A 14,668-nucleotide genomic window follows, 5' to 3' on the forward strand; every position below is an offset into this window, starting at 1 on the left:
TTTATACTTTTTAAGGTGCATAGTATTCATGCCAGCCTTGGAGCACCAAGTTTGCACTAGATGTGTTATTTATCCCTTGGGTAAATCTTTCATGACTCTCCAGTTAACCAGTAAGCACTTTGTACTGGCAAAGACCTGCTATCCTGACACTTCTCACACTTCCACAAATCACTCAGCAGCATGGGACTCTACACACACTTCTGATTATCAGTTTAGCACTGTATTGAACATGTAAGTATACTGTAATTGTGAAGTTTAACAGTTGAAACATAAAGAGAAATTAAACAAAAATTACTAATTCTATCTAAATCCTATCAAACCCAAAATAATTTTCAACATAAGATCAAACAGTTTTTCCCATGAACATGCTGAGGTCAGTAGCTGCTTATCTCAAAGTGGCAGCCTAGCCTGTCCTGGGGCAATTGCATTCTTCGCAAAGTTCTTTCAGAGACAAAATAGATGTTCCCGCAGTAATCCCACCTAACCGTCTCACATGCAATACACCTGAGGGCAGTGGCCATTTTGAGGTCATCCTGCATCTGGGCTTTACATGTCTTCCACTGTCAGTTCCTCTATAATCCTGGCATGCTGTTCTAGCAATAGCTCTCTAAAAACACAGCTTCCAGAACTGATGGAACATTCTAGATGAAATATGACTACTGAATTGGAAGAACCATCATCTCCCCTGTTTGATGGCATAATATGGGATCACTCACTGAAGGTCAGTCACAATATGCTGGCAGAAATTGAGTTTTGACTAACTCACAACCTCATTTCAGAAAACCAAAATCTGAAAGTCAAAATTCTATACACCAATATCTTTTTCTTTGCACCAAAAAATGTCTGGAATGATGACATTTTACCTTGGATGTGAAAATTACACACATAGTGTTCTGCCTTCAAATTGTTTCTTATTTCAAGAGAAATGATATACTGACATGACACAAATAAAAAATGGAAAGGAATTGCGTTAGTGACTCGATTTAAACTGTTTAACCTCACTGGGAAACCCTCTGTCTTAGATAAATTTGTTGTTCAATTGCACCATCTGGTGGATAAAGGTATTTAAACTCCCCCATTGTGAGAAGAAAAAAAAATATATCATTTATAAGACTAAAGATATCACTAAAACTAAAATCTTAGTATGAAAGATTCCCATGCTTTAGCCAAAATCTTTCTTATAGAGAGGCTCTTGATAAAATTAAAATACCACAAAAAATCTAAAGCTCGTAAAACTTCACTATTAAAGAATCCAGTTCACCTTCTTCAAGAAATGTTGTTCATCATGAAAAAACATTTTTAATCTGGGAAGAACCTCAGAGAGCAGCTAATTGACTTCCCTTTACAGATGAATACTCCAAGGCAAAGACAGGGCTTTCTTGAAAGTCATAGCTAAGGATATATTGATTATATATGTAAATAGATCGAATATCCTGTATTGTTTAATATGGCCTTCTATTTCAAGAGGCTGTGTGAGAACGACAGGAAATAAGTCAGTCAGTGTCTGCTGCAAAGTGCTACTCTCATGGGTTGACAATAATCTGGCTACCCCACTATGGACTATGGCCTACCCCAACTGATCTCTGTAACACCAGGAGTTGTCATACCCTTCCTGCCTCTACAACCTGCCTGCATCCTTCTTCAATTTAGATTTAAACTCCTCTCCCTCTCCCCCAGAGAAAACCATCCTACCAATAAAAATAAGACAGATAACAGGTAACAATATCTAGAAAATATATCTAAGTCATGGATAATCCTTTTATCACTTAAGAATCCACAAAAATGACACAAGGAATGAAAAAACAAATAAGATCGATAAGATAAATGTTAAATCACCTGTTGAAGAACATCTATCAACAGGAGGAAGTGTTCACAATGTGTTAAAATAGGAGAGGAAAAGAAAAGCCAAATACGTTCACTACAATACCTTATTTGTAAAAAACAAACAAAAAACAAGCAAAACACAGTTCTCAAGCATTGAGTAGAGAAAAAACATTGGAAAGAAATACACTAAATATTGTTGACAGCTAGTGTCTTTGCCAGGATTTATGAGTGATTTCAATTTTTTTTCTCTTACACAATGCTTTCCAAATTTTTTATCCTTAACATTTATATCAATAAAAGGGTACTTTTACCCTTTTGTATTTATACTCATATACCGTAAAGAAAACTGGCAAAAGAAACTGGAAAGAGGACCCACAATACATACCCATCTACCCAGTACGTAAATAGTAGGGGAAAAAAATTTTCTAGCTCTCATGAAAAAATATATAGTATAAGACACTGTATTTTTGTCTTAAGACTTACCAGTTTTTCAAAATGTTTTGAATTTTCTATCAATTCTATATTAAGAAATACCTGGATAACTAGCAAATTAACATTGATGGATAATCTCAGAAATATAATTTCTCTAAAATATTTTATATATTTTGAGACTTAAAGACTTGAGTTCACATCCTATGTCCATTTTCTGCTTGTAATATTTTGCCTCAATTATATGACAGAATATATGGCATGATGTTCCCCAAAGAATTCACAGCTTCCATGATGAGAACCACTGTCTCCTAATGTGGTTCGGTCTTTGACATATATATCAGGAATGCAGAAGGTCAGTAACAAGAATGTTACATTGTTATTTTGTCTTAAAATCCCTGCATCATCTATGTAGACTGCAATCAGAGAAGTAATCTTTTGCTAAATATCATAAGGTAACAATTTTTCAAGCATTGTCTGAGGACCACAGGAAAACACCCAGCTCCCATTAGGGTCCATGGCATTAAAACTGTCTCCACAATTATACCAACACACTATTTGCTTTACGGTCTAACAGTAGGGTCAAATTTTCCAGAGGCTATATGACATCACCACAGACTAAATGCAGAAGCAAATATATGAATCCAGAGGTCTTCTATGAAGCTAGACATTACAGATTTGAAAAATGTAAAATAATGCCACCCCTTTCACCAAATTTTTTGTTTCAGAAAGTAGTCATTTTTCAATAAAAATGTGTATGTTATTATATAACGGGTTATTCTTAATAAATTAAAATACTTTTAAATAATCTCTGTTTCAGTTTTAATTTCTAATAAAACAAACAAGGATAGATATAACCTACAAGAGAAAAGCTTTTTGAGGTCCACAATAAATTATTAGAAGTATAAAGGAGTCCTAAGACCAAAAAGTTTGGGTATTCATGTTCAGAAAAAAACACACACTGGGAAAGATTACTCTAACCTAGACCTCTTCTTTCTTTTCAAAGCACTTTTCAATTGCTGTGACCAGTCCACCTTAAAGACCATTATCTGACCACAGTTCCCAAAGCATGACTGTGATCTATCACTTCTCTACTAAAATGATCTCAAACAATTCAAAATGTAGAGAGTGATAACCAAAAACATGTAAGAAACTCCATGGTTTGTCCTCAAACTATTTTTTAGAAGTCATACACTCATCAATTCTATAATTATTTCGCTGCATTTTTTACAGCAGACACTATGATAGGAGCTGGGAGTGAAGAGTCTATGAGAAATAACACCTGCCATCATTGGGCTAAGCATCTACTGAGGAAGAAATAGTCACATAAATACAGATATCTTTAATTTTCTATACTATTTTTCCAAATTTGCCATAATTATATGTTTTTTACCCAAAATTCACTATCCACATCAAAAACTCTCTAAAGTGACTCTGAATGTCTACCAACAGAATCATTTTGGTTGTACAGAAATCTAGGTAAGGGAATGTGGATAACAGCTCAGTTGTATCTCAACTGTTCTCCCTAAAGGATTATGCCAATCATGCCTTGTGCCCATATTAAATGTACCTTTGAGGACCAATGCTATCATTATTCCATTCATAATGAAAATATCTTCGGAGAAAGTAGAAATGTGCAACAAAAGAGCATAAGAAACTTAGAAAAGCCCACATATCAGAAAGATTTGGAAGTAATGGTGCATACTGAGGGAAGGAAGCATATAACACATTATCTCCACATGTCCCTATCTATTAAACACAGCAGTGTTGGAAAGCTTAACTGTAGTTACCCAAGCCAACACAATATCTGAGAAACTAGAGAAATTCCTTGTACAGTAGACTGAGCTCCACTCGCAGTGTAGGAGACCACTGAGTACCAGGCTGGTACAGGGGCAGGTGGTGGACACTTTCAAAGACCTAGAAGCACCTGCAAGTGTGGGGAGAGGGAAAACACGATTTAGTGAAGAAATTAAATCTCAAAGCAAGTCTGAGAGATTTATGAGCAGTGATATATGGCACAAGCTGAAGATCATTGGTGAAGCAATTTTCCCTCACAGTGAGATGGGCTATCTTCCTCCAGAGAACTGCAAAAAACTGCCATTAAAAATGATGACACACAGGGACACCTGGGTGGCTCAGTTGGTTAAGCCGCTGCCTTCAGCTCAGGTCATGCATGATCCCAGGGTCCTGGGGTCGAGTCCCGCATCGGGCTCCTTGCTCAGCAGGGAGCCTGCTTCTCTCGCTGCCTTTGCCTGCCTCTCTGCCTGCTTGTGTGTACTCTCTCTGTCTCTAGCAAATAAATAAAAAATCTTTATTAAAAAAAAAAAAAAAGATGACACACAAAGGAAACTGACAGTCTTAATGCAATACCATCTCACAGGCTTATTTCAAAACAAAGAAGTACCTGGACGTAAAGCATCCAAAGAAGGCTAACTTGCTCTTAAGTGAGAACTATGATGGTGTGCATAAGCTAAGGTCCTTGCTGGTACACTACTCTGACAACATCGGCTCAAAGGGACACTGCAGACTGTACTGCCTGTGATGATATGAGATATCTGAATCAGAAAGCCTGGGGGGTGGAGGGGGTGGGTGAGGCTTAGGAGCAGAACTCTCTCTCATCATTTAACAAGAGAGCCAAGAAGGCTCTCTTAAAAACAGACAATATTCTTGGGAATCCTTCTGGTGTAACAAGTTATGAAGATAATAGCCAGCTTAAAGGATATGGAACTTCATTTAAACCTCCATTTAATGAGCCATTATCATCATTAAGACATTATACTATATGACAGGTGTTGCTAGAAACGCAGCCATAAATAGCACACAGAATACAAAACTGACTGCCTCACTCTCACTGTTCTAGTATAAATAATGTTGATGCCTGTGCTTCACGCTCTGTCTTCAAAGGTCTGTGGAAGTATACTCAGCTACTGCCTATCTCAGAAATGTCCTAGCTTCTGCCTTTCCTACAAATACCTGTTGACTTGCATGACCCTAGCCAAGTTGCATCATCCCACACAGTTACAGGACATTTTCTCCCTGTTCCTCTGCACCCTTTATGTCTCTTCTTTTCTGTGTTTGTTTCCTGAAGTAACTCATGCTTCTTTTAACAGAAAGTTAACTTTTTAAATGTACAGTTAGCAAAGGCTAGTTAAAACTTTCTTTATAATGGACGAGTCCAGGGAACCAGGCTCAGTTGGTTAAGTGTCTACCTTGGCTCAGGTCGTGATCTCAGAATCCAGGGATCCAGCCCCGTATCAGGCTCTCTGCTCTATGGGAAGCCTGCTTCTCCCTCTTCCTCTGCCCCCCCCCCCCGCTCATACTCTCTCTTTCTCAAATAAAAAATTCTTTAAATTAATTAATTACATGATTAAAGTTAAAATATATATACATACATATGTGTGTATGCATATACATATATATATATATATAATACATATAATGAACAAGCTCTTAGTGAAGCATAACAATAAAAATTCAGATCTTAGAACTCTGAAGCTTATGTTACTGTTACCAAGGAGTCATCTAGGGCCACCCTAGAATGCAGGTTGTTCTACTTCTAACTTCAGGAACATCTTAAATTACAGAAAATTCCTGATAAAATTAAACACCTCAATCTCACTGTCTCAAGGTATCAGTGTAGTCAATATATATGAATCCCATTCTCCTAAGAACATTCAGAATTTTATTTATATCCCATCTATCTCAAAAAGGTTTTGAGCATCCTTCCCTGAGTATGTAAGTATGCCTAATTATGTATTAGGGATTGGTAAACCTTTTCTGCAAAGGGTAGACAATAAATATTTTAGCTTTTGTGGGCCATACAATCTCTGTCACAACTACTTAACTCTGCCACTGTGGTGAAAAAAAAACATAATATGTAAATGAATTAATTAGATTATGCTCCAATAAAACTTTATTTATAAAGACAGACTCTGACTGCAACCCCTGCTCTGCATCATGTCACCACATGCCTTTGATAGTCTTGGTATTTCAATTTTTAAAATAGTAACTTGTTTAAGTCATATGACTGTTACTACTGCCACAGGCTACTGCCCATGGTACAGACTGATACTCTTTTCATATATCCTAATATATCAAGCTCTGAAAGAAGCGGCAGAATGAAAGAGGAGCCAAGACTTGCGCCCTGGGATCTCCAAGCCCTTTTCCCTTTACTATTAGGGCTGACTGTTCTCAACTAGTCCCTCATGAACACCCTCACCCCTAATTCCTATTTTGTATCCAAGCCTGATCATCACTAAAATGGCACCTATCTCGTTGCTACTGAAAAGATTTGCCTGGTGTTGCAAGACAAACATGTGAGCAGGAGGGGCCACTATAGCACCACAGGTCTGAGCTCCTATCCACAGCCCTGTCTGCAGCCTGGGGCAGATCCCTTCCCCTTAGAACCCATTATTCCAGAGCAGCCTCACCCTCCTCAAGCTGTTGCTCAGAAAAAAGCCTCAGAATTCAATAAAAATACAGAGACTATTATGTGTGATCTTACCCTCAAATTTGTCTAGCTCCTGTCCCATCCTCCTTTCTGCCTCCTTTACCTGACTTGAACTTACTCATCTAAGTCCAGTTCAGATCCTTCAGTGCCAAGGCTGCTCTAAGTGTCTCTCCTCCCAGCTCCCTAGAACTCTATACTTGCCTTTATGGCCAAGCTTATTATACTTTAGTGCCCCTCTAAGCTTATGAATTGAGAATGAGGATCCTTATTCATCTCTGCACCCTGCACAAATTGTTCCTCTTACCTCCCCATACCCTCTCCAAGAACTTCCAGCCTCACCAAAAAAAAAAAAAAAAGGACATGATTTTTTGATCATTCTACTAAAATTAAAGGAAATGACCATATCTAGAAATTAGGGAGGAAGTGAACTACAATTTGATGACTATTAATTCCTTCCAAAATAATGCCATGAACCATAACCAACCAGTTCCCAATACAATTTAAGTATTGAGCCAAACAGTTAATTCAAGGACACAAAAGTAAAGAGCAAAACAATACATGGGCTTTTTCAATGCACATTCATTGTGATGATTTCAAACACTGCTGACAGTCATGGGTCATTAGTACTCTCACTCTTCGCTCTCTTTAACGCACTCTCTCTCTTGTTACTCTCCATCTACCTCAAGGGGCAAAAACAAGTTGTTTTTCATTTGTTTGAATTAAGGTGTTGGGAGTGTGATTGGTTTTGTTTACCAGCAGCAGTTTACAACATCTCACTTGTCTCTCTTTATGCTACAAAAGCTTTGAAAATGTCACCTCAACTCTGGAGCTACTAAATGTTCCTGCTGAGCCACACAAATTCCATAAAATACTAGTATGCCTTGTAGGTCCTACCAAAATGACAGATTCCTGACTTTAGAATGTGGAAATGATGAGGATGTTTACAGACCAGTAAATTTTGTTCATTGGATTTTATTAAGTAACGTTACTCAAATCTGAATTCTAAAGTCAATGTTCCCTTAAAACAATGCCAATATGTAACTGGTTTTCAAATACAAGCAGTACATTGATAAGCACAGCAAACCAAAGTCCATCAGTCTTTTCTGTGCCATCAACAATTATTCCATTTTACTATCAAATAGGAAAAACTAGTTCAGGGCATTTTTATGTTAACTGTTCTGGAAACTGTCCCAAATATGCTACTTCTAACTCTTAATTATATATGCAAAAATTAACAAAGAAGTCAATGATCCCAAAGGGTGGTTAGAAAAAAAAAATACCTTAAATTGAGTTTTATTTTCTTTTAGAGCACTAAGACAAGCAAACTCTCAGTCTAGACTCGATGATTTCTCAGTTCAATCTTCCTCTTGGAAGCCTAAAAACTTACCAGTATCATACAGAAGAAACCAGAGAGATGGCATAAAATAAATGAATAGTTTAGGGGAAATTTATGATTGACAACAACCTAGTTTCACACATTTCTACAACTATGAGATTAACTATATACAACTGTTTTCTTAAGACTGGTATGGAAGATATCAGGGCGCCTGGGTAGCTCAGTTGGTTGAGTGTGCAACTCTTGATTTTGGCTCAGGACATGATCTCAGGTCCTGAATCTAGTCCCCAAACCCCATGGGCTCCATGCTCAGAAGGGAGTCAGTCCACTTGGGATTCTCTCTCTCCCTCTCCCTCTGCCCCTCCCCTCCCTATGCATGCATGTGAGCTCTAAATAAATAAATAAATAAATCTTTTTTTTTTTTTAAAGAAATATATAAATAAAAATTTTCACAATTTGTGCAAAAAGGAGACTAAACCTATTCAAATATAACTTTTTTAAATGACTAGGGAAAAACTACTAGAAGAATACATATTAAAATACTGGTTTTTGCCTTAAGTTGGTAGTACTATGGATAATATTTCCTGTTTCCCAAATATCTTTATAATGTGTTTTGCTCGAAAAAATTTTAGTATAATTTAAAGATTAGCCAGATAACCATTTAATATATTACTGTTGAACAATTTCAGCTATTTGTACCATTCACTGGTTTCAATCTGAAAAATACCAGCAACAGAAATCCTACAGATATGGCTTGATTACCTCTTATCCTATGAGGAATGATAGATCACACACAGCACAACAAAGAAGTAATTTTCTAGTGCCTAGAACAGTAACAAAAATGGGAAATCTGCCTTTACAAAACCCATTACAGTATAAATATACCTCATCATATATGCTCCCATTAATGTCTGCGCCGTAGATAGGTGCCACAAAAGTTAAGTTCTTCCAGTACTTGCGTTCCAAATCTTCATAATCCAAATATCTTGGAGTACAGTACCTGCAAAAGGTAAATGAAAAGAGTACAAACCAATGCAACAGTATAAGATTTTCCCCACCCACATCACTTAAATTACTTTCTAAACAAAATTTTATTAAAATGAAAACAATGTAGCAACTCAATTGTCAAATCTAACAAGTAAATACACAAATGTGTATTTACTTGTATTTATCACGGATCTTTGGATACTGTAAATACTCCCAAATAACTCTATACAGTAATGTCATATATTTTACTAATAAGGAAAATATTTTCAAAAGCATATCAAATATAGGAGGAGAAGAGTTAAAAGTTCACCATTTTACATCTGCAAATCAATGAGATACAATACATTAATAAAAGAAAGAACAAGAACCATATGATACTCTCAATAGATGCTGAAAAGGCATTTCACAAAGTACAGCATCCTTTCCTGATCAAAACTCTTCAAAGTGTAGGGATAGAGGATACATACCTCAATATCATCAAAGCCATCTATGAAAAACCCACCGCGAATATCATCCTCAATGGAGAAAAACTGAGAGCTTTTCCACTAAGGTCAGGAAATATGGCAGGGATGTCCGTTATCACCACCGGTATTCAACATAGTACTAGAAGTCCTAGCCTCAGCAATCAGACAACAAAAATAAATTAATGGCATCCAAATTGGCAAGGAAGAAGTCAAACTATCACTCTTTGCAGATGATATAATACTATATGTGGAAAACCCAAAAGACTCCACTCCAAATCTACTGAACTTGTACAGGAATTCAGTAAAGCGTCAGGATATAAAAGCAATGCACAGAAATCCGCTGCATTTCCTTACAACAACAAGACAGAAGAAAGAGAAATCAAGGAGTCAATCCCATTTACAATTGCACCCAAAACCATAAGATACCTAGGAATAAACCTAACCAAGGAGGCAAAGAATCTATACTCAGAAAACTATAAAGTACTCATGAAAGAAATTGAGGAAGACACAAAGAAATGGAAAAATGTTCCATGCTCATGGATTGGAAGAATAAATATTGTGAAAATGTCGATGCTACCTAAAGCAATCTACACGTTTAAGGCAATCCCTATCAAAATCCCATCCATTTTTTCCAAAGAAATGGAACAAATAATTCTAAAATTTATATGGAACCAGAAAAGACCTCGAATAGCCAGAGAAATATTTGAAAAAGAAAGCCAAAGTTGGTGGCATCACAATTCCAGACTTCAAATTCTATTAAAAAGCTGTCATCATCAAGACAGTATGGTACTGGCACAAAAACAGACACACAGATCAATGGAACAGAATAGAGAGCCCAGTAATAGACCCTCAACTCTATGGTCAACTAATCTTCAACAAAGCATGAAAGAATGTCCAATGGAAAGACAGTCTCTTCAACAAATGGTGATGGGAAAATTGGACAGCCACATGCATAAAAATGAAACTGGACCATTTCCTTACACCTCACACAAAAATAGACTCAAAATGGATGAAGGTCCTCAATGTGAGAAAGGAATCCATCAAAATCCTTGAGGAGAACACAGGCAGCAACCTCTTCGACCTCAGCCACAGCAACTTCTTCCTAGGGACATCTCCAAAGGCAAGGGAAGCTAGGGCAAAAATGAACTATTGGGACTTAATCAAGATCAAAAGCTTTTGCACAACAAAGGAAACAGTCAACAAAACCAAAGACAACTGACAGAATGGGAGAAGATATTTGCAAATGACATATCAGATAAAGGGCCAGTATCCAAAATCTAGAAAGAACTTAATCAAACTCAACACCCAAGGAACAAATAATCCAATCAAGAAATGGGCCGAGGACATGAACAGACATTTCTGCAAAGAAGACATCCAAACGGCTAACAGACACATGAAAAAGTGTTCCACATAACTCGGCATCAGGGAAATACAAATCAAAACTGCAATGAGATACCACCTCACACCAGTCAGAATGGCTAAAATTAACAAGTCAGAAAATGACAGATGCTGGCGAGGATATAGAGAAGGGGGAACCCTCCTATAGTGTTGGTGGGAATGCAAGCTGGTGCAACCACTCTGCATATTGCATGGAGGTTCCTCAAAAAGTTGAAAATAGAGCTACCCTACGACTCAGCAATTGCACTACTTCGTATTTACCCTAAAGATACAAATGTAGTGATTAGTGATCCGAAGGCATATGTGCACCTGAATGTTTATAGCAGCAATGTCCACAATAGCCAAACTATGGAAGGAACCTAGATGTCCATCAACAGATGAATGGATAAAGAAGATGCAGGGTGTGTGTGTGTGTGCGTGTGTGTATATATATATATAATGGAATACTATGCAGCCATCAATAGACATGAAATCTTGCCATTTGTGACGACATGGATGGAACTAGAACGTATTATACTTAGCAAAATAAGTCAATCAAAGAAAGGCAATTATCATATGATCTCCCTGATATGAGGAAGTTGAGAAGCAACAAAGGAAGTTTGATGGGTAGGAAAAGAATAAATGAAACAAGATGGGATCCGGAGGGAGACAAACCATAAGAGACTCTTAATCTCACAAAATAAACTAAGGGTTGCCAGGAGGAGGTGGATCGGGAGAGGGTGGTGGGTTATGAACATTGGGGAAGGTATGTGCTATGATGAGTGCTATGAAGTGTGTAAACCTGGCGATTCACAGATCTGTATCCCTGGGGCTAATAACACATACGTCAATAAAAAATTTAAAAATTATATTTAAAAAATTATCAACCAAAAAAAAAGAAACTCACCATTTTACCTTTCAAATTATTTTCTAAACTCTTTAACCAATTATTCTATACTAGCAAATTTTACAGACTTACATGCAAAAGATAAAACATTTATAGGAAAATTGACAAAAAATAATTTCACTCAAAGTCCAGGAAAGCAGGAAAAGCCAAAACTAGAAGCAATCAACATGATCATTAGAAGCAGAATGACCTAGGGAAAAGTTCAGGAAACCAAAATAAGATACTTTACCAACATTAGTTTGGAAAATGGTTAATATATTAATGGTAGGAAAGAATGAGACCTCTCTTACACAGCTGGAGTGAAAGTATAAAGTAGTACAAACTTTCCAGAGTACAATTTTTTACACATATCAAAACCTTCAAAAAATGCATATCTTCAACCATAAAATCCAACTCTGGAAATTCATTCTAACAATGCAGAGACATATACAATGATACATGACCTGTGGTGTTTGTTCCAGCAATAACTGAAAACTCAAACTAATGTTGCCCTACAACAAGGGCTAAGTTAAATAAAATACAGAATACAAAATAAGGTAGATCTTTCTACATATTGATATTAATATTTTTCCACAATGAATTAAGTAGATTACAGAATGGTGAATATACATGTAAAAAAATCTATAATTATATTCAAAAGGACAAAAAGAAATTTATACCATATTATTAATATTAATGGTTATTTTTTACATTGGAATTACAGAAAAGCACTTACTTCTCTGTGTTATTTGGACTGTGAACAAATAATCTTATATTAATACACATACACACAAAAATACCAGTATTTCTACATGAAAAATAAATCAACAAACCAAGAGAGTTTTTTAGCAGCAAAAAGAGTGTTTAGCAGCAGTAGCAATCCCCATAAAGCCTACTGACATTTTACTATAGATTTAATAACTGTAGAACAATCAAAATCAATACCCACTGTACTAGGACCCCAAATTAGTTACCTAAGCAGTAAGCAAGAAAACCAAACAAATTAACAACTTTATTTGAAATATAAAATAACTTGCTGATTTACCCAAAACATTAAAATCTCAACAGGACAGCCAAAATTTTAAAAGATGGGCATGAAAGCATCATTTACTCCACAGTATTCTACCACTTCAATTAGTAGGTTTCAAGAGTAATAAGAATTGTAGGCAAGCTAACTAGAAGCCAGACTCAGGTGACCAAAAAAGGTAACAGAGATACTGTTTATTATATCTTACAGAGAAATTTGTTGGACTTTTTTGGATACCAAAATCTTAAACTGTTTTTCACTATAACAGACCCAAAGACTCTATCACTATATACCACTCAATCATGGATCAATTTTTAACTACCTATAACTCTAAAATAAAAAAGACACGTGGTTTAGTAGCTACTGAGTTAAATTCTAAAATCGTGAATATAGTATTTGTTGACTGAATGAATAATGATTCTAAACTTGAAAAAAGTGACCAGTTCACTCAGTTGGTGCCCAACTCTAATGAAACTTGGCTACAGATTCCATCCTTAATAGACCGTCAAACAATTACAACTGTCCCACAAATCCAGTATCAATTTGCTCAAAACCAATCCACCATTCCTTTCTTTCAGAACCTTTTATTCACTATATAGCAACTGTTAGAGGTGGGTCTTTAGGACCAGCCTGCCTAGAGCTTTGAATCCAGCTTTTGCCATGTGTAAGCTATGTAATCTTGGGCAAGGGGCTAATTTTCTCTGGACCTCAGTTATTCCTCTATAAAACGAGGATAGTAACAGTTGAATTACTGTGAGGACACCATTGCATAATTATACAAAGCACATAGCTCCATGCATAGAAGAATGTATAGATCAGTAATGTAAGTGATACAAGAGAGTATATTACTTACCTCCATAAAGTTTTATAGTAGAATTATCTTGGAGGTCTCCAGATTTTCTTTTTTTTTTTTTTTAAGATTTTATTTATTTATTTGACAGACAGAGATCACAAGTAGGCAGAGAGGCAGGCAGAGAGAGAGATGGGGGAAGCAGGCTCCCCGCTGAGCAGAGAGCCCGATGCGGGGCTGATCCCAGGACTCTGGGATCATGACCTGAGCCAAAGGCAGAGGCTTTAACCCACTGAGCCACCCAGGCACCCCTCCAGATTTTCTTTGAACTAAGTTGTGTTATTAACCAAATGAGCATGTTATCCTGTTTACTATTTACACCAAGCACATGATGCACTGTGTACCTATGCAAAGGCATATACTGAATCAAAGTAAACAGACGAACAAAGGGAAAAAAAAAAAAAAAAAAAACAGGAGAATGCCTCCTGCCTCCCATGAAAATTTACTCCATCTCAGGAGGACCATCCTATAACCATAATGAACACCATTTGCCCAAGTACAACTGTAAGTGAACAAGCAAAAGCCTTGGATTGAGGCTTAGAAACCCATCTCACTGGCATTTGAAATAAATTTCCCACATGAAACTGGCAGAGGAAATATAAAAAGAATTTTCTTTTTTTTCTTTTTTTTTTTTTAAAGATTTTATTTATTCATCAGAGAGAGAGAGAGAGGGAGAGAGAGCGAGCACAGGCAGACAGAATGGCAGGTAGAGGCAGAGGGAGAAGCAGGCTCCCTGCCAAGCAAGGAGCCCGATGTGGGACTCGATCCCAAGACGCTGGGATCATGACCTGAGCCGAAGGCAGCTGCTTAACCAACTGAGCCACCCAGGCGCCCCAAAAGAATTTTCAAAAGTATCTTTTTTCCTAGGAATCTTCATTTTATTTTTTCTTTCTCTCCAAATTTTTATTAAAATTCTAGTTAGATACTCTAACTATTCTAACTAAAAAGTAATATTGGTTTTGGGAGTAGAATTTAGTGATTCATCACTTACATACAACACCCAGTGTTCATCATAACAAATGCCCTCCTTAATACCCA

General features: G+C 36.6%; 1 protein-coding gene across 13 annotated transcripts in view; it reads right to left on the bottom strand.

Annotated features, from left to right (window-relative positions):
• Positions 1-14,668, bottom strand: part of KDM4C (lysine demethylase 4C) — a 521,081-nt gene that overhangs the window by 447,627 nt on the left and 58,786 nt on the right. For 12 of the 13 annotated variants that reach the window (XR_009346376.1, XM_059142108.1, XM_059142109.1 and 9 more), the window contains one exon: positions 8,925-9,039. Coding sequence is in view for 12 of the 13 variants with exons in the window: in XM_059142108.1 (XP_058998091.1) it covers positions 8,925-9,039 (115 nt within the window). In the remaining variant the exon portion in view is untranslated. Of the gene's footprint in view, positions 1-3,802; positions 4,181-8,924; positions 9,040-14,668 lie in introns of those variants that run through there. The other variant, XM_059142119.1, reaches the window with a different exon arrangement.

This window comes from Mustela lutreola, chromosome 12 (genome assembly GCF_030435805.1).
Source record: "Mustela lutreola isolate mMusLut2 chromosome 12, mMusLut2.pri, whole genome shotgun sequence".
Classification (NCBI taxonomy): Eukaryota; Metazoa; Chordata; class Mammalia; order Carnivora; family Mustelidae; genus Mustela; species Mustela lutreola.